Source organism: Cydia amplana, chromosome Z (assembly GCF_948474715.1).
Source record: "Cydia amplana chromosome Z, ilCydAmpl1.1, whole genome shotgun sequence".
Taxonomy (NCBI): Eukaryota; Metazoa; Arthropoda; class Insecta; order Lepidoptera; family Tortricidae; genus Cydia; species Cydia amplana.
The window spans coordinates 38,312,750-38,337,994 of NC_086096.1; the positions used below are offsets into that span (position 1 = coordinate 38,312,750).

At 42.7% G+C, this 25,245-nt stretch overlaps 1 protein-coding gene across 1 annotated transcript in view; it reads right to left on the bottom strand.

Moving 5' to 3' along the window:
* Positions 1 to 221: 221 nt before the first annotated feature.
* Positions 222 to 25,245, bottom strand: part of LOC134660710 (nonsense-mediated mRNA decay factor SMG7-like) — a 41,004-nt gene continuing 15,980 nt past the window's right edge. Inside the window, exons 10-19 of the mRNA XM_063516492.1 lie at positions 20,841 to 20,972; positions 20,126 to 20,285; positions 18,788 to 18,916; positions 17,360 to 17,493; positions 7,621 to 7,709; positions 6,727 to 6,846; positions 5,067 to 6,296; positions 4,809 to 4,904; positions 1,034 to 1,103; positions 222 to 327 (exon numbers count right to left, since the gene is read on the bottom strand). Of these exons, the coding sequence (XP_063372562.1) occupies positions 224 to 327; positions 1,034 to 1,103; positions 4,809 to 4,904; positions 5,067 to 6,296; positions 6,727 to 6,846; positions 7,621 to 7,709; positions 17,360 to 17,493; positions 18,788 to 18,916; positions 20,126 to 20,285; positions 20,841 to 20,972 (2,264 nt within the window). The 3' untranslated portion in view covers positions 222 to 223. The remainder of the gene's footprint in view (positions 328 to 1,033; positions 1,104 to 4,808; positions 4,905 to 5,066; positions 6,297 to 6,726; positions 6,847 to 7,620; positions 7,710 to 17,359; positions 17,494 to 18,787; positions 18,917 to 20,125; positions 20,286 to 20,840; positions 20,973 to 25,245) is intronic.

The window sequence follows — 25,245 nt, forward strand, 5'->3', positions numbered from 1 at the left end:
TCTTAGACTTTAATTCATCTTAAATACGGATTTACATATATCTTTGCTTCAATATAATAATATCTCCACTACTAGGCATTTAAATTCTACTAATATAAATCTCTACTAATAAAAAACGAGTGGCAGATTTTCGAGTAACGAAATCAAGCGTTCGAAATTCAAAAATCGGCCCCATGATCTCGCATTCGGGATGTTGACTGTATGTACCTGTACCTACTCACGTTCAGAATGGTCGAAAATAAGGGTGCGGAGGCTTCACCGCTGTTTTGGAGACTTTTCCTGCCCGGGCGCTCCGTGTGGGCGGCGAGGATGGGGTGTCCACGGGCACTGCACAGAAATAGTACAGTTAGCTTTGGGTAAGCAGTTTAGCGTATAGCACTCACTTCGTACACAACTACCTACCCTTTTAACTAAGTAGGTACACTTAACAAACGGGAGTTAAAAAATATCTGAACAAGCCATTAGAGGCGTGTCCAGATATTTGTGAGCACCTTGGCTGCTCCGATTTATCTGATGGCGGCTGTACCTATGGTAAAACCTTTGAACGTGCAATTGTATGTATTTATATATATTTCGGGGTTCTCGGAATCGGCCCTACGATTTCGAACACAGAAAAGCACATAGGTACGTATGGCTCCTCTACACGATGGGCCAACGCCGGCCACTCCAAGGAACGCAGCCATGCGGTAGAATGAGATAGCAATATCACTTGCTCCCTCTAACGCATAAATGCGTCCCTTGGAGTGGCCGGCGTTGGCCCATCGTGTGGAGCCATTATACATTTTACTATACTTGATGATCAAGCAAATCTTGTCAATAGAAAAAGGCGGCAAGTATGAAAAATCGCGGTTTAGCAACACTACGTTTGAACTGTTCGACAATCGCGTGTCATTTACATTTTATCGTTGTTCGATGTACATTGCTGCGTTTTGTTCGGATACCATACTTTAGTTTGCTTATCATTGCTACTGACGTATCCGGCTTGACAGATTATTATACTATCCGATATCGGACACTCTTGAGGTTCACTTACAAGGCGGGTGGAGGGAGAACGGCTGCCAGGGCTCATAGGGCGGGTCCGGGATCATCCAATCGGGGGAGCCCTGCGCCAGAAATATGTACACATCAACTCTAACGCACTCTGGAAGAAATCCCTTAACCCTTAAATAGTCAGAAGGTGGCGAGTTCGAAATGAAATTTTTGACATACAACCACAGACAAGACATCCTCTAAACTGAGTATAGTAACCTTTGCCACTTATACGGTAGTTTTACTCCATCTTCGAGCAATCCAATCACGGCACGGGACTCGCTCACCTCGTCCCCCGCACCCCCGTATTTTTGGCAGCATCGGTTTCATGAAATAATTGCTCTAAACTCTGTCTAGAGGATTCCTACTGCCGTATTCGAACTTCAAGATAATAACAAGAGACGACACGTACTAGATCCATTATAGTTTAGATTTCAACTAGTTCTCTTTTGCAGCGCAATTCGGGCAACCAATGTCACTTTTACGATAGATCGTGTTAGATATCTATTAGATGTGAATTAGATCTCTAATATCTTGTGGAAATCGTTCAAAAGTATCTCCAGAATCGCGGAAATGTCAAATTTGACAGGTTAGATCTTAAACATATCGTTATCGTATCTTGGCGATGTCTAATAGATATCTATTACAAAATCCGAATCGGGCCCAGTCTATGCATACAACTTTTTGCTGTTTTTCAGTCAATGTCAGTACCCATTGAAACAAATAAATGGTAGGTCGCATCTTCAGTACCTAAGAATAGAAAGTGGTTATAGCTGGTCAAGCAGATCTTGTCAGTAGAAAAAGGAAGCAAATTTGAAAAATGTAGGCGCGAAGGGATATCGTCCCATAGACAATTTGAATTTCGCACCTTTTTTTACTGACAAGATTTGCTTGACCAGGTATAAATCTGTGTTTTTGTATCACGCTAAAATGCCAGTTTACGCAGTTTAGCTTCTTATAAATCCCGATGTCCTTTTAAAAGGACATGATCAAATCGAATTTTGAACTATAATGGAATAAAAGTTCCAAATTTAAAACTGCACAAATGACTCTGGGTCTTAGGAGGTTAGTTTAAAGGCAGGCCCAGTTATTAGCTTTTGTACTAAAATGACAGATCGGTTGGACAAATTGGGGCGATTGAACTGTCACTTTAGTATCTGAGATATAAAAACTAGGTTTAATTTTACATTTACCAAACAACTGATCCTCAGAAATTTCAACGAAATGTATACCTATTAGTATGTTGTTTCCATCTTTCTAAAACGAAGTACTTGTCCTATTAAAAGGACACGAGGTTTAGGAGGTTTTAATAATGAAACTGCTTACCAAAGTACTACTTACCTACCTCTACCTGCCACAGGAACTGGAACTATATGCCTACTTATAGTTTGGCAAGCCATTTCCGTCAATAGAAAAGGTCGGCAAATTTTAATAACGGAGGCGCGAAGGGTTGTCTTCCATACAAAACTTGCTTTTTTTTCTACTGACAAATTAAGTTTGCCAGAGTACAGTTGAGTGATGATTTAATCTACTTATTGAAGTGAAATGTGCCCCACTTGCTGAGTGTACAGTCGCCATCATATATATCGGAGCTGCCAAGGCACTCACAAATATCTGAACACGCTTCTATTGTCAACGCGTTTGAGTAGTGTTTAAATATTTTTGAGCACGTCGGCCGCTTCGATATATCTGAAGGCGACTGTACACACTCTTGCTACTATACTTTCGTCAGCCTCCTGAATTATATGCGCGAAGTATACATATTGTTTTATTTTAATTACTGTACATATGAAATGCAGCTAATTTTAAGCAAATGTATAAAAAAATGCTTAGTCTAGTCGCAGGATTTGTAATGTAATTTATTCTGAAATGTCTTTAAGAATTTAATTTTGATTATCTGTGATTGATGATGACCCGATATGTCTGTGAGAACAATTTATGGTTATATAAAAAATACACACTGTTATATGAAATATAAGTGCGTCAAAAATACTGTTTACTACATAAGGAAAAACTATAATCTAAAAAATACCAATACATCTAATTCTACATCCTAAGGCCCAAGGTCCTAGCTATAGTACTTCTTCAGTTAGATGAAATTTGAACCATATTCCAATGGCACAGAGTTGCATTTCTTTTGTTTCGTTAAATCAACTCCATTCCCTGCACTATAGGTTCAAATTTCAGTTTGGGTTTTACAGTCAAAATTTTGAGTTTTATTTGTATGGCTGGACATTAGGAGGCTATACGTGTCGTGTCGAATGTGTTGGTCTCTATGACAGTTCCTTCACGTCTTAATTAAAAAAAACGATTATAAATATGTTTTTACCGTAAATTTATTACTTAAATGTGACAGCTACTATTAAAAAACCCGGCCAAGTGCGAGTCGGACTCGCGCACGGAGGGTTCAGCACCATCAACAAAAAATAGAGCAAAAAATCGTGTTTGTTGTAAGGGAGCCCCCCTTAAATATTTATTTTATTTAATTTTTAGTATTTCTTGTTATAGCGGCAACAGAGATACATCATTTGTGAAAATGATCTCTATCGCGGTTCATGAGATACAGCCTGGTGACAGACGGACGGACAGCGAAGTCTTAGTAATAGGGTCCAGTTTTTTGCCCTTTGGGTACGGAACCGTAAAAAACTGTCATAGGGACCACCATTCAACACGAGAGGAGGGGTGAAAAAAAAAACTCGTATAAAAATAAAAACATGAATTGTATTATAAAACCAACGAATGATGAATATGTATGTTTGTTTTGTTTGTTTATACAACACCAACGCTCGAACGTTCTAAACGTTCGGACTACCGCTGCCCTGTAATACAAAAACAAAACATAAACAAAAATACAAATAATACAGGACATGCCTACTTTTATAATGGGGATGATGTAATAAATGTTTAAAAGCATACTCTAGTGACATGAAAAAAAAATCATTATAAAATTACTAATTTTATAGGGAATATTACGTGAAACTCTGCGTAGGGGGCGCCACTCCCAAAATCAGTCACAATGTAAGGGTCTACCGTAAACGAGGGAGTCGAAATTTTGGCATCTAACCTCTCTATCACTCTTGCATATTCGAGCGATAAAGAGGCAGACAGTTGAGTTTAGATTTTCGCGTTTCCCGGTAGGCCCTTTGCAAACAAACCGCCTTGATGTATCAATGTCATATTTTATTGTCTGTAAAAACTTGTCAAATAACAGTTTAAGGCACAGTAAGTACAAGTTACTCTATGGTTTGCGATGGGTTCTAGTGCTGCACTCTGGCGGCAGAACATTGCAGTAATACAGAGCTGAAGTTATACATACAGGCCATCTATTTTCTTTATTTATCCATTTTTAGCAAATAAAGCTATTACCAGACATAGTTATATGTTACATAACAGGCCAATTCAAACGTACACCGTACACGACATCCAAATTATATCATTTTGTCCATACATGTATAAGCGCGAGCGAGACGCGAGATAACAAGTGTTTAATTTGTAACAACGGCGAAAAGTTTGCATTGCACATTTAACGTTTTTTATTTGTTACTGCACTGCTATTATGACGTCACAAAAATGGCGGCTGCCTCATTTTGCCAGCAGATGCTAATTTTGATTAAAAAAATCCCAGTTAAAACTAGTTTTCACCTTACATCCTACGGATAACTAGTTTTAACTAGTGAAAACGCGTTTTCACTGGTGCGCTATGGAAATCTAGTTTTAACTAGAGAAAACGGGTTTCACTTAAAACGGTTTTTTTTACTGTAACATTAGGGCTCACTTACCGGCTGGGTCTGCGTGACGTTGCCCCAAGACACGGCCCCGGGCGCTCCGCTGAACAGCGAGTAGGTGCCGGGATCCTTCGCCGGGGAATCGCGGCCCTGTCCAATTAAAAAAAAAGTTACAACGAAGGTTCTGTCGCGTTCAAAAACACATTCATTACCGATATTAGTGACTCTTTTGTCAAGGCGTGTACAGATATTTTTGCGCACCTCGTCCCACCTCAGTATGGACTGTAATAAAGCTGAGACAATTTCACTTACCACTGCGACTGGTTCCTCCGTCGGCACGGCCAAGGCCAGAGGGCTCGGAGTCTCTTGTACCTCGAGCGGTCTGTCCTCCAAGAGTCTCTCGTACCCCGGTCTGGGGCTACTCAGATCCAGCGACCCGTGCCTCCCCATGTCCAAAGGCTGGTAAGACTTCTCTTCCAAGAAACTCCTGTTACTCTGCAACGACCCTTCATCGAGGTAGTTCCTCGTTTGCTGGATCGGATTGTACTGGTCGTAAAAACCTAGACCGGGCATACTGTAGCCCGGTGGCGAAATGTGTCTAGGCATTTGACCTATCGCCGTTGGTCTGATGAAGCTCTGATCCGGCTTCCGTGTCTGAGGTATCTGAGTGAGCTGCCCGAACGTGCTCGGGTAGAATTGCGTTAAATTCGCATTCGAAGTCTGTGGATAATCTGTCTTCCAGAAATTAGGAATTAGATTAGACATGGGTGGTGGATACTGCATCTGATTCGGGTGGGGGATCTGTCCCATCTGTCCCGGTCTTTGACTGGGCATCTGCCCCATTTGGGACATAAGGGGAGGTTGGATGGAAGCGAGTTGGGACGGGAGCAAAGGCGGTGGCATACCGAGCCAATTTGGAGGTTGGTTGAAAAGGTTCGCGTCTAACGGGACATTTTGGACTCTGAGGTCTTCATCCCTAAACTTGTTTTCTTCTTCTTGGGCCCAGCGTTGGTTGGCGAAGCGAGGAGGTAGGTCGTTAAGGAACTGCCGTTTGTCGTTGCTCATGTATCCTTTGTCTCTTGAGTCGGTGCGCGCGTTTTGTTTCTGCAGCGCCGCGGAACGAACATCTATTTCTTTCGGGTTGACTACGGGCAGTCTAATATTGGCTTGCGGACTATATTGAGGATTGTAGCTGATGCCGGCGCTTTGCAATCCGTAATTTCTCTGTCCGGCGCGCTGTTCAAACTGGTTCCACTTGCCTTGATTCTTCTGGGTTGGGGGTTGGATGACCTTCGGGTCTTTCTCAGGCTGTTTCTCTTTCGGCTTGGGCTCAGGGGGTATGTCAACTAAATGGGGGTAGCCCGACTTGTCTTTCAGGGCGAGAATGCCGCCAGTTTTTCTGCCTACGGGGATCTGGGCTAGGGACTTTTGGGGCTTGGGTTGCATGGTTTTGGGGCGCTCTAGGAGAGAGGTGTCGGCGGCGTCTTTGTCGGCGTCTGGGTCTGTCTCCTCCGCGACAGGAGGGGGAGTTTTAAACTTCACCTGTGTGGAAAGAAGTAACGGAACTAAGTTTTTTTTTGTCAATACTTAAAACATTTTTGCTACAATCTTTTACAAATACAAATGCTTATTTCTTAGAATATGGTAGATACAATGATGGTCAAATTACAATAAGTGCGTTATATTCTGCCTCTATCGGCGTTTATCGACGACTGTAATTTTATTTATTAGGCAAATCGAGCCGATCCTAACAAATCCAAACAAAATAAGGTTGAGTTATTTTATCACAGATTTCCTATGGCCACCTCGCTTGATAATATTGCGTTGTTACCCAACTTGCATATGCATATTTATATATATGAAGCTGAAGTTACAGCTCAATCGAATAATGGGTGGTCTAATTTAGCTTGCAAGATTTCACCCGAACATATACATTGCAAGTTAAATAGAGGCTTGTTTACAAGACACTGACTTGCTTGCAAGACTCCTCCTGCTTGCGAAGGATCGCCGCCATGGCGATGTTGACGCGCGGGCGCCGGCCGTCCCGCTTGTCGTCGGCGCATTCTTTAGCGGCGGACAACTCTTCTAATTCCTGACACGAAAAAAAAACAAATCTAATGACCAGAGGGCCTACCGCGAACCACGTTCGACGTGTTACCTCCCTGTCACACTTACGTACGAATTTACAAGTGCGACAGAGAGGCAACACGTCGAACGTGGTTCGCGGTACGCGCTCTGAGCCCGGAATTCTCGTAGCATTTTTGAGCTGTCATAGGGACTTCTCGTTTATCGACTTCCGATTATACATATGCATATCGATAAATACAGAATACAATATGTAAAATATGATTACGAGTAGAAGTAAACAACGTGCAGTCTTATCGCGAATTTAATTTATAATTTAATTATTTTAATTTCTATTTATAATTTCCTAAAAGTTGGTATCCAAAGGTTATCTCGAAGAGATCGCTCATTCGCGATAAGACTGCATGTTGTTTACTTGTTACTTCCACTCGTAATCATATTTTACATATTGTACCTAATTACCTATTCTGTATTATACATAACATTGTGAGTAGACTACATTTTTAATAAATATATACGTCTACGAGCGATACTATTGGCTTGGTTCACTCTTGACGTCACTCTTGCCACTGACAGATCCATATCGTATTGAGGTCGAATTTTAGACGTTTATTAAAATTAGACTATTTAAATTAATGAAAGGATTTGACAGCCTTCTAGCTTAATCGGTAGTGACCCTTCCAGAAATCACCTAAAACTTTATTTGTAATTCAACTAAATGGTACACTTTGTGAGAATGTCCTTAAACGATATACCCCGTTGATAATACGTAGGTAGGTACCTGTTCACCGCCGGTCGCCATGGCGCGCTCCTCCCGCGCGCGCTCCAGCGAGCCCTGCGGCTTCAGGATGCCCACGCGCTGATCCCGCACTAGAACAAATACGCATTTATTAAAGATAAAGATAAGATAAAAGATAGTCTATTCAAGTAGGCATAATAGGGATGATGGCACATGTTGAATTTTATAACAAAATTTAGTAAAATAGATAGCAAACGAGCAATTTATCACAATAATGTAATAAAAAAAAATATAATCTACAGATAGAACGACATGCAGTAGGGTATTTCACTACTAGTCAAATCAGTTTCTTTTTTCGAACTATCAAAACGATTTTGCTACTATGGAATTTATATGAAACACTAGCATGTGACGTCACAATCAAATTACCTACTCTTTATGGTTTTATACGGGTTTCAAAATTTAAATTGTGTCTAAAAATAACTGCTGTCTACGTTTCTCTATTAATCTTCGGGTGCTTTATTTTATGCATGGTGTGAAATAATTTATTTTAAATACAGTCAAATACCTACCCTACAGCACTCGACTTTTTTATTTAGTTGATAGAAGACACATAGGTATACAAGCGTGAAAGAGGGTTAGAAACAAGACGACGAAAACAATTTTGACCCTCGTACTACCTCTAGCGTCCCACGGAATCGTCCCACTAATACTACTTAGTACAAAAAGTTACCTTCAAATAAACTTGAATCGTTAAAAGTTACCTTCAAATAAACTTGAATCGTTATTAACTAAGTCGGTTTTATATTCATTTGTTTCGTTTAAAAATTGAACGAAACAATGAAGGTTGATCTATTCTAATACATAATACTATTGATTGAAATACTACTGGTGGGCTGGAGATTATACATATTAAGCTTTTCGAGCAAACAAGCAGGCTCGGGAAATTTCCGATGTACAGTCGCCATCAGATATATCGGAGCGGCTAAGGCGCTCACAAATATCTGAACACGCCTCTATTGTCAGGGCGTTAGAGTGGGTGTTCAGATATTCTGAACACCTTGGCCGCTCCGATATATCTGATGGCGACTGTACATTATGCGTTAACAGACAGCTTCTCGCGGTACTCCAAAGCCGTAGAAAACGTATTCAAGTATGGGGATTTTTCATTTTAATACATTATCATCTTCGTCCGTTGGTTCCGCTTGGCAATTAATCCCAGGAATTGGCGTAGGCACTAGTTTTTACGAAAGCGACTGCCATCTGACCTTCCAACCCCGAGGGTAAACTAGGCCTTATTGGGATAAGTCCGGTTTCCTCGCGATGTTTTCCATCACCGAAAAGCGACTGGTAAATATCAAATGATATTTCGTACATAAGTTCCGAAAAACTCATTGGTACGAGCCGGTGTTTGAACCGGCGACCTCCGGAAGTCCGGATTGTAAGTCGCACGCTCTCACCGCTAGGCCACCAGCGCTTTCCATTTAATGATTCCACGAGATGCTTTAGGTATCTTCTGTGATTTGTCTAAGGCCTTCGACTGCGTTTGTCATGAAACATTAATCAGGAAACTTCATTATTATGGAGTTAGAGGATCGGCAGTATCGGCACTGAATTTACTTAAGTCCTACTTAAATACAAAGGGTCGATGTGAATGGACAGCGATCACCGGGGTCTCTATGGGTGTACCGCAGGGGTCAATATTGGGGCCTTTCCTGTTCCTTCTCTACATAAATGACTTGCCATTCCTTGTAAAGACTCACCATGATATAGTATTGTTTGCAGACCCCCCTACCCCACCCTACGTACCCTACCCTACCCTACCTACTGTCGCTAATTAATACGTTCCAATTTACGATGAATAGAAATGACTTGTACAAAAAATAACAAATAAAACTAAACTAGATAGGTATGGTGTCCGGAACCATCATTTCCGCCCACCAAATACGAAGTATTTTAAGAATAAACTAGTCTATAGGTAAAGGACACAACCTTACCAGAGGTCTTTGCATTAGACCTGATTGTGACCGAACCGTAGCTACACGGGAGACCCCGTCTTTGCCCGGATGCAACGATACTATACGACCAAGAGACCAATGAAGTGGCTTCAGTTGTTCATCTTTAATCAATACTAATGTGCCCACCTTGGGTTCATCAATATCCGAGTGCCATTTCGCACGTTGATTTAACGTATGCAAGTACTCCGAATGCCATCGCTTCCAGAAATCACGATGGAGTTTCTGCACAAGCTGCCAACGACTCGAGATGGAGGTGTTTGTATCGCTAGTTGAAGTGTCTACAAGTGATGTCAAAGGCTCTAAGGTGAGAAAATGTCCGGGTATTAACACCGACATGTCGTTTGGGTCGGAACTCATCTCACAGAGTGGCCGAGAGTTAAGGGCCGATTCAATTTGGGCGGCCACCGTAAGAAATTCCTCGTAAGTTAGGGTTTGACTCCCTACAACGCGAGCTAGATGTGTTTTAAACGATTTAATGTTGGCTTCCCACAGGCCGCCGAAGTGGGGTGCGGCTGGGGGATTGAAAGAGAATTCGATACTCTCACGAGAAGCTGCATCTTGCATGAGAGGTAGTAATGCGTTATAAGCGCCTACGAAATTCGTACCCCGATCACAATGTATGCGTTGGCAACGGCCACGGCGAGCGATAAATCGACGCAAGGCAGCGAGAAAGGCTTCGGTTGTCAATCCTATAACGAGCTCAATATGTGACGCTTTGGTCGCAAAACAAATAAATAAACACACATGTGTTTTAAAAGGCCTGGCTCCACGATATCGTTTAATGTATGTGGGAAAAGGACCCGCAAAATCGACACCGATGCACGAGAAAGGCTTTACTTGTGAAATTCGAGTTTTTGGGAGATCTGCCATACGGGGCACCAAAGGCCTTGGATTAGAGCGAAAGCACTTTATACATTTCGATAGGCGACAACTAATTACGCGTTTAGAAGCAAGGATCCAAAAGTTTTGTGCGATTAAGAAATTTAGCGTGCGTAACCCCGGATGTTGATTATCATTGTGTACTTGGTCGATGACGAGCTGTGTCATGCGATCTTGACTGGGCAGCAGTAAAGGGTGTTTACAATCATAATCGAGCTCAGAGTGAACCAGCCTACCGCCCACCCTCAACAAACCGGATTTATCGATAAAAACGCTGAGTTTTCTGAATGGTTTGGGCAATTTTTTATCTTCCTTTAAATATTTAATCTCATTCGAAAATGACTTTTCTTGAGTTAGTTTTACTAAACTAGTAAGGGCACCATCGAGTTCCGATTGAACAAGTGGACCGGAGCGTCTTTTGTCAGGGTTACGACAGTTATGTACGAAACGATGAACGTAAGCGACAATGCGCTTAGCCTTATTGAGACACGAGTGTCTGGCTAAGAAGTCGTCAAGTTGGTTGACGGCAGTGAACAATACGGTCTGTTTGGGGACCCTTTGTTCTTCCAACAAATCCGATTGTACTTCGATAGACAACGGTGACCTTGGCCAACAGCTACTGTCAAGCGCCAACCAAGCGGGGCCTGTCCACCATAAAGGATGACTCACAAGTTCTCGAACAGTGACACCGCGTGAGGCACAATCGGCCGGATTGGTTTCTGACGTGACATGGCGCCAATGACCAGCGGGTATTTTGTCTTGTATGTGACTTACGCGGTTACTGACGTAAGTCTTCCAGCGTTGTGACGGCGAGCGTAACCAAGAGAGTGTCACAGTGGAATCGGACCAACAAAATGTATCCTCGAATTGGACGTCTCCGCCGTAGACTTCCTTTACGTGTTCAACGAGGTCTGTCAGCAAAACTGCAGCGCACAGTTCCAATCGGGGAATGGAAGTGCGTTTTAAAGGAGAGACCTTACAGCGGGACATTATCAAATGTATGGTGATGCTACCATCGCCATGTCGAATGCGAAAGTAAATGACAGCCGAATATCCCGCCTCCGAAGCGTCGCAGAAGCCATGCAGCTGAACATTGCAGGACTTTGTCGACGGAATGAATCGAGGTATTTCGAGAGACGACAATAAGTCGAGATCTAAACGATAACGAAGCCAGTTTTGGCTGATGTTGGCGGGTGCTACCACATCCCAATCTAAACCAAGAGTCCAAAGGTCTTGAATTATGCGTTTGAACGAGAGTGTCAAGGGTGTAAGAAACCCAAGAGGATCGAAAATGCGCGCCAATTCCGAATGAATATTTCGTTTTGTGCACTTATCATGAAGTGCGTTGACTGTGAAAGTGAACGCGTCACTGGACGGGTTCCATTCCATACCGAGCACTTTGAGAGGAGATGTCGGTTCCGAGTCAAAAGAGAGCGTCTTATTATGACAATGGGTTGGGTCGAGATTCTCGAGCAGATGAGGACAATTGCTCGACCACTTGCGGAGTTCAAAACATCCTTTCTCTAAGATTTTAACAACCTGTGACTGAAGATCGAGAGCTGATTCGACGGACTCAGCGCCTGTCACCACGTCATCGACGTAAATATCTCGTTTCAGGATGTCAATTGCACGAGGATACTCTTTGCCTTCATCCATGGCCAATTGAACCAGGGCTCGAATTGCGAGGAAACTGGACGAAGACATACCGTAGGTCACGGTGTTTAGACGAAATTCTTGTATAGGTTCATCGAGCGAGAACCTAAATAAGATGGGTCCATCGTCACAATCGTGGCGGTTACCCAAAAATATTTGACAAAACACATCCACTCCCAATAAGGCGTCAATGCTCCCAGGCTTATCAAAATTAGAGTCCGCGAGTTCGAATCCGTTGACGCATGACAACCGGTCTATGTCAATTTTCACTGCAGGCTGATTGCTGCAGATTTTGGGTGTAACAAAAGCTTCGACGCACATATCGAAATCAGATTTCATGCTGCGAATGTTAAGAGTGGTATACGAAGTTGACATCGTTGACACCTCACATACACCCTCGATAGATGTATTTTTCTGTCGTATCGGAAGTCCAAGCCGTTGCGCGCAACGTCGTGTAATAAGGTTTGGCTGACTGCAATTGTCTATGACAATACGAATCTTTTGATAACTACCGAACTTATCTAGCACTTCCACGCACGCAGTGGCAAACAGAGATATTTTACCCACAGGCGCTGGATCGGATGCAAGCATGGTCACTTGTTTGTCAGGCATGTGCCTTGGGGTGTCGACGGGCGAGGACGACGAGCAAGTCGCGGCGCCAGCGTTGGTCGCGGACGAAGTACCGACGCTGACCTCGGAACTACCGCTATCGACATCGAAATGTATGATGGTGTGATGGGCGACATTACACCTTTGACAACGAGAGTTCGAGGGGCAAGTTTTAACTACGTGACCCGAACGTAAGCAGTTGACGCAAAGCCGGTTGTCCTTGACAACAGAAAAACGCTCGTGAGGCGTCTCGCTCCGATATTCAAGACACTTAGCGAGCTCATGATTCGACTTGCATAACACGCAGGACGATTCGATCGAGGTGGCGCTAGTGGTGACTAGCGTTTTATAGGCTGCGCCGACAGGTGCGCGTTCCTGCGCCGGGCTGGCGGCGGCGGTGCGCGGCGCGGCGGGAGCGCGCGCGGCACGCCCGGGTGCCGTGGGTGCGCGTGCCGCGGGGGCGGCGGCGCTCTGTGCGAGGTCGGCGAGCTCTAACGCTCGACCGGCCTCACTCACGCAGTCTAACAGCGAGTCGAATGACGGCACGTCCTTGTTGTCGTTTTGCAGTTCGAAACGACGACGGGTATCCTGGTCCAATTTGTTGATCAATAAATAGAACAATGGGAAATCCCAATCGTTGACGGGAAATCTCAGGTTTTTCAAAACCGCGATATTTTCCTTGAAAGTGTCTACGAGTAGGCGCAGTTGCGCCTAGCGAGTTCGCTAGGCGAATTAGATTTCAACGAGGCGTTCTGAATTTCTTCCCGATGACGGAAGGCCAATTTTCGTTTATTGTTATATCGGTCGATCAAGGCCGCGTAAGCGTCTAAATAATTGTTATCCGATAAAGGAAACCCTTTTAATAATTGCAACGGTTCACCCGAAAGGAGTGAAATCAAAATCGAAAACCGCTCAATATTTGACAATCGTTTGTTTTGATGTACCATTGTGTTGAACATGTCGTAAAATGTTCCCCATGATTTAATGTTGCCATCAAAATGGACAAGATTTAAACGAGGCAACTTAACGGACAAATCGGTTCTATTTGTCTCGCCTTCGATAGCAGTCGCGGTTGACAACGAAGTATGAATTTCGATTATTTGAAAATATTTGTCATCAAATTCTTGACGTAAAAAAATGGTCACTTGGTGGTTATGTAACGTTTTACTAGAGGGAGGGTACAGAAAAACGTTACGGCGCGTTACATGGGGGGAGGAGGGGTCAAAAATGTCCAAAAATTGCGTTACGTAATACTTGAACGCTCCCTTACACAGACCTAGAATTTTCGCGCTCGCGCTTGACAGACAGCTGAAGTGTGCGAAAGGGAAGCCATCAAGTATATGAACATCCCATGAGTGCGAAAGAGTCAGACTACCAATGAGAAAACGTGACCACTTTTGAGTTTGATGACGGCCGCAGACGGCCAAGAGCGTATCACGGTCATTTTCAAATTGAAAAATATACACGGATTAGGACGAAAAGTATTAGATAATGTAATTCATTAAGATGGTGTCTTGTAGTGTGCCGGATTTCAGTGTCACAGGGCCAAATAATCCAAGCAAATACTCATTTCAGAGGATTTATGATATTCCGAGCGAAATTTTCATAACGATATTTTGTCAAATTAACAACGTAAAAAGTATAAGAAGCCGGTTTATACAGTTCATTATAAGTTTTTCTTCCTTTGCGTGCTAATATTTTATCATATTAGTCTATAATTTAAAATATTTTGTGTAAAAACATAACCTGTTACTTTACGCTAGGGCTTGACAAAATGTTCATATGACAATATCGATAACTTGTCGGCATATTAATAGCTATGTAATTATTTTTTCACAAGACATCATTAAGATATTAGCTTTTATAACCGACTTCAAATAATAACGATTGTTATAGGTACCTTTTTGAAGGTGCTCATGTTTAGCGGTAAATTTAAACTTCACTTTCCAACACAGTAAAAGTTACATTAAGATAAGTCTGCAACAATTTTGATAGCACACGCAGTGTAGGTGTTATTTATACGTCATATTGTCGTAGAATTTTAACGTTTAAAATAACACATTTGAAAAAGTAGTCGATAAAGCAATCAAAAACATCGACAGATTATTAATATGTTGTAACATGACATCACTATTTTTGATCTCACACAGACAATTTACGCACACACTTGCATTTCATTTTTGGTCGCACTTTTAAAGATTGACAGGTGTTCTTTGTCATCTAATTCTATGCTCCCTTATTTGAATGGAAGACATTGACATATTTTAGTATAAGTAATGTTGCCTGTTTCGTACAACTCATATAATAGTGATGTATCACAACCGATACTAACCGAAAAAAATGTAGGTACGTATACGTATTTGTTGATATAATGCCTGTAATACAATGATTGTATAATCCGTGCAAAAAAAAAAACAAATGCATATATGTACCAGTGTTGGCCGAAAGTTAATGAGAATTGAAAATGTTGGCCATTTACCATTATAAATTGAACCTTAAACCGTATCGGACGATTATAGTTTACGATTCAATTTATAATGGTTAATGGCCAGCATTTTCAATTTGCATTAACTTTCGGCCAACACTGATATGTACCTAGGTGAAACGAAGTTCACCGGGTCAGCTAGTTGGTTCATAAGGCTAGTTATACATAACAACTATTTTAAAGTAAAGATAAAGCTACGCCGGCTCTAACCCTACACCTCTGATCCGAGAAGATTTAATTCCTTCGTATGGAACAATTGATAAAGCCATTGCCATTCGGATTTCAACCAAACTCTAACTAAAATAAGGTTGATATTTGCTTATCGCTCTCAATAGGCGTAGTACTGCTAACCGAGTGACGCCCGAAATAATTGGAATTAAAAGCGACTCTAATATTAATACTTAGGAGTTAGAGTTTGCTTTAGCTAGTGATTCGTTTACAAGTGGGCGTGTTGAAGAAATCCAGTAAGTGGGCGTGATACGTACATAAAAAAATGTTTGATAGGATAGTGGGCGACCGCTTTTCCATACAAATATAGTCCACATTTTCCCCTCTGGATATTGAAATTGTGGATTATTTTACACAGTTTGCTGTATATTAAATAAATAAATAAATGAAAACTTCGGATCAGATACATTTACCTCCTTAATTCCGTATCAATACCATTTAATTTAAATTCGGAAAAAAAAAACTAAAAATGTCGTCTAGAAAAACTAAAAGTTCAGTGTCCAGTGAAACGCGTAACGCCATCTGTTATCGGATAGCGCGACAGTAGTTTCCTTTACCCAGTGCCCCAGCACACCTCGGACACTGGCGATCAAATGTATGAAACAAACACGATCCTACGCACTCAGGCTAAGCTCGTGTAGGTGAACGCGTACCATGCTTGTGTGAGTGAGATAAGCATACCCCGCAACGGAGCTAGCAAAACCGTAGCATATGACAGTTCTGTGTCAGGGTTGGCGATGAACCATTTTGCTTTAACTTTATTGTATGTAAGATTAGTAAAATTGATCGAGAAGGTTGTTGACCCTCTTCCGATGTAACCCGGTTTAATTTACTGTCAAATAAAATAAATAAACAGGTCAATGTCAATATTAGATGCGTTTCAATGTTTCTGTTATTTTGTTTATAAAATTACGTTTTTTTCGCATTTCTTTCAAATATTAACATGAAATTTTCATTGCTTGAAAATATTGGTGTGTTTGAAAACAAAGAAAAAATATTTTTTGTACTTTAGTTTGTACGTAGGTACTACCTACGTAGTAGTGATAACACTGATAACCCTGACGTACAACTGCTACTGATTTGCTGGCTCGGTTGCGAGGTATGGAGATAAGACATTGTAGGGTAACTGTGAGGTAACCGAGAGCGGGTCTCAGCGGGTGGGCGGCACTTTCAACGGGAGGCAGGGAGCGTCCATACTGTATGCTAGTACTCTTTATTATACTGTGGCCCCAGTGACTTTGAATATAAAACTAGAGTTGATTTCAGCGCCATCTGGTGACGATCTGTGCAGTCTAAATAGGTAAGCTACTGCGCGCTAGAGGGCGTTCGTATATGCAGTTAAAACGTTTTTTAGGTTTACCATAGACATAGAGAAATATAGTAAGACAAGAGTGCTCACTCCATACATCAGTTTTGGTACTAAAAAGACTATTAATTTCAGTGTCTACATCTAGCATCGAATAGCGAAACTATCAGTACAGCTACATATATTGTCAAGTACCAGTACTGATAGTTCCGCTACTCGATGCTAGATGTAGACACTGAAATTAATAGTCTTTTTGGTACCAATCCTGATGTATGGAGTGAGCAATCTATGTATTTTGTTCTCTATGCTATAGAGTAAGGAATACATATATTATTATTATTAGAAATGAGTACAATCGGGTCATTTTATTTAAGCTTGTACAGTCACCTGCAATAACATGTTACACAACGAAGTCCGCAAAAATGTCTGACAAGTTCTTATTATTTATCTCCCAAAAATCAGCCTCTGAGATGACGACGGGCGGCGGTGCGACTTGTTGCATAACTAATCCATAACGGGTCACTAAAGTGTTGTATAATGATATTAATGAATTTATGACAGTTGAGTCGGGAAAAGCATAGAGCTTTAAACTACATGACTTACCTTTCTCCCTAAAGTCAGCCTCGGAGATGACGACAGGCGCCGGCGCGTCCACAGACGCGCGTCGCGACGCGTCGACGCGCGTCAACTCGCCGCCGCGACATAACGCCGTAAACGTCGTGATGCTATCTTCGACGCTGGCAGAAAAAAGATAAGTTGGCAATAGCATTAGAGTGCTCACTCCATACATCAGTTTTAGTACTTACCAAAAAGACTATTAGCATCTAGCATCTAGTAGCGGAACTATCAGGACTGCTACATCTATTGTCAAGTAGCAGTACTGATAGTTCCGCTACTCGATGCTAGATGTAGATACTGAAATTAATACTTAGTCTGAACTGATGTATGGAGTGAGCACTCTTGTCTTACTATATTTCTCTATGGCAATAGTATTTTATGCAACCGTTGTTTAATAATAATAAAACAAATTCATTTATTTAAGACATGACATTTAAAATAAGGTTGGCAACACTGTATTTCATTCAATATTTTTTAAGTGGTCATTACACGAAGTATCGTAAAATCGCCAAAAAGATACTGCGTGTATGCACAAATTCTTTTTTGGGGAATAGACTAAAGACTTGTCTTGACAACTATAAGGTAGGGTTTTAAAGGTGTGTGCACGACCCTTTAAATGACAAATAAAAGTACGGGAGTAGAAAAAATATTTTACGCTACGCGAGGAGAAAATCTCACTTCCTGGCCAAGGCAAGACGTAAAACTTTAGACAAACCACGGGCGGTAATTCGTAAAGCCCCAGGTCGCACATTTATGGCCCTCACCTTCGGTTCGGGCCACAAATACCTGCGATCTGGAGCATTCACGAATTCGCTCCCTAGGTATGTAATGTACTATTTTGTGTTTGTACAGTCAAGTGTAAAAATATGGGTGCATATAACTTACTCAAAAATATGTCCCATAGGTCTTACGCTGACACAAGGCCCAAGATATACTTGTAAATAAATTTTACTTACGTAAGTAGGGACGACACAGCTATACTACAGAATGAGAGATAAATATCGTTATCTCATTCTAACAAATAGCTTTGTCCCTACTTACGTAAGTAAAACTTACAAGTGTATCTCAGGCCTAAGAGCTATGAGACATATACATACATGTTTCATTTTTTTTCTACAATGCGATATATCATTTTCAGTACATAATATGGTGCTACTTTACCGCGCTTTAGTGCGGTAACTAGCACTATCGTACGTATGTCGAAAAATTAAAGGGCCATATGTACCTACTGTAACACGTTATACAATACACGTGCGAAAAGGTAATTCGCCACTCGTTGAGAGAGAGAGCAGATATATTGTTTAAACCTTAAGGATTGGAATAAGTGCAAATTGTAGTGTGTCGGTTTTTATTCCGTCAAGTGGACGAAAACTAGAGGTGGACGAAAACTAGCACAATGGCCATAATACTCACGCGACGGAGAAGTGTTCGGGAGCAATGGCGGCGAGCCGCGACCCGATCGCGACCAGACGGTTGGCCCTCACACGGGCTTCCAAGTCGGGGTCGTTGCTTAGGCACTCGGGAGATACCACGGACGGGTGGCTGCAAGGGAAAGGCGACTGTAAGTGTAGGTAGATAAGGTCCCGTTTTGTTTTAGAAAAATGGAAGACTGCAAGGGAAATACGAATATAACTTGGTGTACAATAAGGGTGGTATTCCATCTGTCCGATATCTTTGTCCAATGTGTATTTGCACCTCATATTTAGCTTAGTGCGAGAGTGAGACGCAATGCAGATAGGACAAAGAAATAGGACAGGTGGAATACCACCCTAAGGTCATTTTTGTAGTGTGTTGCAGGAGTTGGTAACCTTTTCTTATCTTTTAGTACTAAGATTACGAGACCCAGCGACTGTACCAGGGGTCGGACATTTTTTCTCGACTAAGTCCCAGGTATAATAAACTAACGGCTCCCAGCCGTTTCAGGGGTAGAAAACCTTTTCTCAACAAGTGCAGCTAATGAACTTACGGCTTTCAGCGATTGTTCATGGGATCGAAAACCTTTTCTCAACCAAGTCCAGTCGGGCTAGCACATGATTGGCGCGACAGTATCTCGCGGCCAGATAAGACTACCCGTCTCTCTTTTATTAACATAGTTAGGAAAAGACGGGTGGTCTATCTCGCCGCGAGATACTGTCGCGCCAATCATGTGCTAGGGGCGCAGGAGTAACAAACGTACGGCTCCTAGCAAGTTCTCCAGGGGTTGACGACCTTTTCTCTTCTCTACAATTACATAATAAACTCACGGCTCACATGGACCGCTCCAGGGTAATCTGTTTTCCGTCAAGTGCAGGGGCAATGACCTTACGGCTCTCACCAACCGTTCCAGGAGTTGGAAACCTTTTGCTAACCCATATTTCCCAGGTTCCCAGCGACCTTTCCAGGGGTCGAAAACCTTTAATCAACTAAATGCAGGAGCATGCAACTTAAAGCTGCCAGCGACCGTTCCAGGGGTTGGAAACCTTTTTCCAACCCATTTCAGGGACGCTGCGCCCGTACGTGTCCCAGGCGGCGTGGTGGCAGAACTCGAGGTGCTCCATCGACCGCTCCAGGGGTCGGAAACCTTTTGTTAACATATTACAGGGGTAGTAAACTCACGGAACATCCTGGTCCAGTGGCTTCTCCTCCTCGACATCGGGGACGCTGCGCCCGTACGTGTCCCAGGCGGCGTGGTGGCAGAACTCGAGCTGCTCCATCGACCGCTCCAGGGGTCGGCAACCTTTTGTTAACATATATCAGGGGTAGTAAACTCACGGCACATCCTGGTCCAGTGGCTTCTCCTCCTCGACGTCAGGGACGCTGCGCCCGTACGTGTCCCAGGCGGCGTGGTGGCAGAACTCGAGGTGCTCCATCGACCGCTCCAGGGGTCGGAAACCGTGGAGCTCTTCGTCCTCAGGCAGGGGTACGGTGGCATCTATAAAATTGGTATATATTAGTGTTTTTAGGATGTTAGGTGCAGTGACTTCAGGTCAGCGCGTGCGATAGAGATAGGAATAGGCGGGTCAATGTACGCAATTTTTCGTGCTTAGCGTCCTCACTTTAGTGATTTTTGTTGATATCTTCTGTAACACGTACTGTAATTTATATTATTGTTTGGTTGTTCGTCATCCAAAAATAAAATAAAACTAAAGGATCCGTGAAAAGTAGACCTACTACATACATGGCTCCGCCATTTTAATAAATTTACAAAAAAACGAAATCGACAAAAAAAAAATCTATATAACCATCGAACATGCTCATGAAATTTCACGAGAATCGGTTGAAAACATACGAAATATTTTTTGTCCAAGCTGGCGGCCTAGCCAAGGTGACGATCGCTTGCGCTTCGCCATCGAATCGCTTTGCGTCTCTCTATCACTCTTCCATATTAGTGCGACAGTGACAGTTGCGTTTCGAACGTAAACGGTTGGCACGTTGGTTTCGCGGCCTGACAGGGAGACCTTCGGTCTCGCTCGGTCATTAAACTCACATTTGTCGCAGTCCTCGTTGGGTAGCTTGTTGAGTGTGTGCGCGAGCGCATGCCAGAGCTGCGGGCGCGCAGCGAACGGCGCCGAGCGCACCAGCTGCGGGTACTGCACTACCCACTCTAGGCACACCTTCACTGGGGACAATAGGGGGTGTTATAGTTTGTAGCTTTCTAATAGACCCCGAAGGCTAATCCTATTGTCTATTGTTAAGAAAAACCGCTCGTGCCACGTGCCATAACCACCTGCATAAAAAATCGGTACTTCGGTTACTGAGTGCCGGCGAGTCGAACGCTACAGAACCAGTCTAAAATGTGTCATCGAGATGCGTAACAAAGGCGCGTTATCGGAGAGCGCGCCTACACTGGTTTTTTGAGCGTTGGACTAGCCCGCGCTCAGGTGCCAAATAGAATAATTAGGACCCTTTTTTGCAGGTAAGTAGCACGTGCGGTTTTACTGAACAATAGACAATAGGATAAGCCTTCGGGGTCTACTAGAAAGCTACAAACTATACTGCAATGTTCTGCCGCCAGAGTGCAGCACTAGCGCCTTTAGTAAACCATAGAGTAACTTATACATACTGGGCCCTTGCGGTAGACCCTCAGATTGTGAGTGATTTGTTTGTGAGCTACGCGAAACTCTGCGTAGGGGGCGCCACTAGCACAATCCATCACAATCTAAATAAGGGTCTCCGCGAAACAAGAAAATCAAAATTCACCGAAAAATGACTGGTTCACCGAACTCATTGGTACAAGCCGGGTTTAGAACCCGCGACCTCCGGATTGAAAGTCACACGCTCTTATCGCCAGGCCACCAGCGCCCTTTATATATCTATAGTTCGTTTTTTTAGCATTAGAAATAAGGTAAACATTGATGTGTCTTTTAATTGAAAAACACATTTTAAAAATAAGTTACGGGTTACGGTAAATATGTAACAATTATGAATCTAATACGATCTTTTATAGTCTTCTGCTTTCATAAGTAATAGTTATTGATTTTATAAAAGTGTTTTTCAATTAAAAGACATGTCAAAATCGCTTACCTTCTTTCAAGTTCTTTCTAATGCTAAAAAAAAACTAACTATACTTGGTCAACCGGATCTTGACAGTAGAAAAAGGCGGCAAATTTGAAAAATGTAGGCGCGAAGGGATATCGTCCCATAGAAAATTTGAATTTCGCGCCTTTTTTTACTGACAAGATTTGGTTGACCAGCTATATAATCGTTGTTATGGATGCAGCTATTGTTTTTTACAAGCTTTTACTTAAAACTTGCATTGTATGTACCTATGTATGTTTGTACGGGCCAAATCTTACAAGTTGAATTTGACCCAATTCCCGACTTCCAATGAAACTGAAAATTTACATACATATGTGTCCACGCATGTAGGGGTGGACGAGAAGATCTTGGGGTCGTGGATGAGGTGAGTTAAAATGACACTCGTAGTCCAATACATGCACGTATAATTAAGTACTTTGGTGATACATAGGTGGTAGAATATCACTAGTGGTAAGCGGACGGGCACGACCGTCCGTCGCAAGATTGCTGAGAGAATGGCCGCTGCCGGCCCCGCTTCTCCGCGCCCCGCACCATGCGTTGCGTCGGCGACGGCTCCCGAAGATTCCCGAGCAAAGACGAGGCGTTAACATCCTCCGCGGCGTTGAAAGCATACTGCTTTCAAGGGATCAGATTCTGAAGACTGATTTTTAGGGATCGGTCTGATCATCCTTTGACTTATTGTCCTCGTCATCGGGTTCAGGATCAGTTGGCAGAAGACACATCTTGTTTACGGCCCTTTTGATTGGACCTTTCTCCGTCAATATATCGGCGACCCGACAAACACCGTCAGGGCCATTGTAAAGATGAATGACGCGCCCCATGCGCCATTGTAACGGCATCAGATTGTCTTCTTTAAGTAGAACGAGATCTCCGATCTGGATTCCTCTTTGATTGGTTTTCCATTTTACGCGCTGTTGAAGCTCAGCCATAAATTCGCGACGCCATCTTTCCCAAAACTGCTGCCGAAGAAGCTCGATGCGCTTGTATCTCGTAGCTGGAGTGCCCGTGACGGGTAGAGATGGCACAGATGAAGTCAGTGGCCGAGTAATCAAAAAATGCCCTGGGGTAAGGGGACACATGTCGTTGGGGTCTGATAAAAGAGGAGTGATAGGACGAGAATTTAGAATAGCCTCCGTTTGCACAAAAAAAGTAGTAAGCTCCTCAAACGTCAGGTTTGCGTTACCAGCAATGCGTTTTAAATGAAATTTGGCTGCTCGGACGCCAGCCTCCCATATTCCGCCAAAGTTAGGCGCGTACGCGGGAATAAATTTAAAGTTAATCGATTCGTTAGCTGCGTAATCCGAAACTGGATGACGGCTGGACCGTAAAACTCTACCTAGCTCATTGTGCGCGCCTACAAAGTTTTTCCCGTTATCACAGTAAATTACCTCGGGCCTGCCACGACGCGATACGAACCTGCGTAGACACAGTATGAAAGCTTCAGTGGATAAATCGCTAACCACCTCGAGGTGGATCGCCTTAGAGGCGAGGCACACAAAGACACATAGGTAGGCTTTAGTATTACGACTGCCGCGTCCCTTCTTATTAGCTATCATGAAAGGACCGGCGAAGTCAATCCCAGTAGATTGGAAAGCGGAACTTGTTTCTACTCTTACGCTCGGTAGATCACCCATTATAGGCTGAACTGTTTTTCCTCTTTGCCTAACACAGTCAACACACCTTTGAGATATACTCCGAGCTAAATTCCTACCACCCACTGGCCAGAACTCTTCGCGTAGTGACGATAAAATCAACTGAGCACCTGCGTGATACAAACGTAAGTGCTCGTATCTCATAATAAGCTTTGTAAAGTGATGCTTAGCATCTAACAAAATTGGGTGTTTTTTATTAAAATGATAGTTGGAATTACTTATTCTCCCTCCTACACGTAAAACACCACTGGAATCTACGAAAGGGTTGAGAGACAAAAGTCTACTTCGGCTATGAAGTGGTTTACCTTGGCTTAAATTTTGGATGTCTTTTTGAAACGACTGCGCTTGACATTTTTTAACTAAAAACGCCAACGAGTCCTTAAGCTCCTGAACTGTTAAAGGTCCCTTAAGTTTGGCATTTGATTTTCTACAGTTCTGTATAAACCGGAAGACGTAAGCATAAATCCTTTTCAAACGTACGTAACTAGAATGTCGATCGAATGTTACGACGGGATCACCAGAGCTTAAGGTTTCGTCTTTAACAGTTAGTAACACCTTGACCTCAGGTAAGTCTGAAGGCGTTTGAGGCTGTGAGGGCCACTCCGTAAAATCCTTCTTCAGGAACGAAGGACCTTCCCACCAGAAGACAAAGACGGCAGATGCTGCGGATCAACGCCCCGCGACGCTAGATCTGCCGGATTAAAATCCGTAGGTACATGTTTCCACTCGTGACCTTGAGTCAACTCATTAATTTTATTTACTCGATTGCGTACGAAAGCTTGCAGAGTTTTAGACTGCGATTTAAGCCAACCGAGAACGACCATACTGTCGGTCCACATTACATGTTTGACAATTTTAGTTTTTATAGACTGAGCTACTTTCGTGCACAATTGAGCGCCCAATAAACTGGCGCACAGTTCAAGCCGTGGGATACTTAAAACTTTAATTGGGGCCACTCTGGCCTTTGCGCAAAGCAATCGAACTGTCACATGATCATTGCTGTCAACCGACCGCAAATACACACATGCTCCGTACGCCTCTTGGGACGCATCAACAAAACAATGAATCTCTGTGCGCTCAGTATTAGGTAAATCACATAGAACATGTCTATTTAAATTGATATTTGTCAAATGATCCAAATTGTTGACAAACTTTAACCATCTTTTTTCAAAATCCAAAGGTACTGGAGTGTCCCAGTCCAATTTGGCAGACCACAAATTCTGCAGAAGAATCTTAGGTTTTACTATACAGCAACATAGAAGCCCCAATGGGTCAAACAATTTGCAAGTTGTAGATATGATGGTTCGCTTTGTTATTTTATTAGGCGGTGCAAAGTCTATCGGAAAATGCAAGGTATCCGCCTGAGGGGACCATTTTAGGCCTAAAACTGAAGCATCATTATTAAAGTCAAGGCAATTCGTAGACCCTGACTGGTCTTCTAAAATTTGAGGACAATTCGTGCGAAATTTGCGCAGGGGAAAGCATGCAGAATTTAGAACTTTGACAACATTTTCATATATATACTTTAACTCTTCTACTGTTGACGACCCTGTGTTAAGATCATCAATGTAAAAATCATTTTTAATGACATTAGAAGTCACTTCATCTTGACATTCGAGAGCTAACTGCTTGAGGCACCTTGTTGTGATGAAAGGTGCCGAAGCCATTCCATACGTAACAGTGTTGAGCTGAAAAATCTTG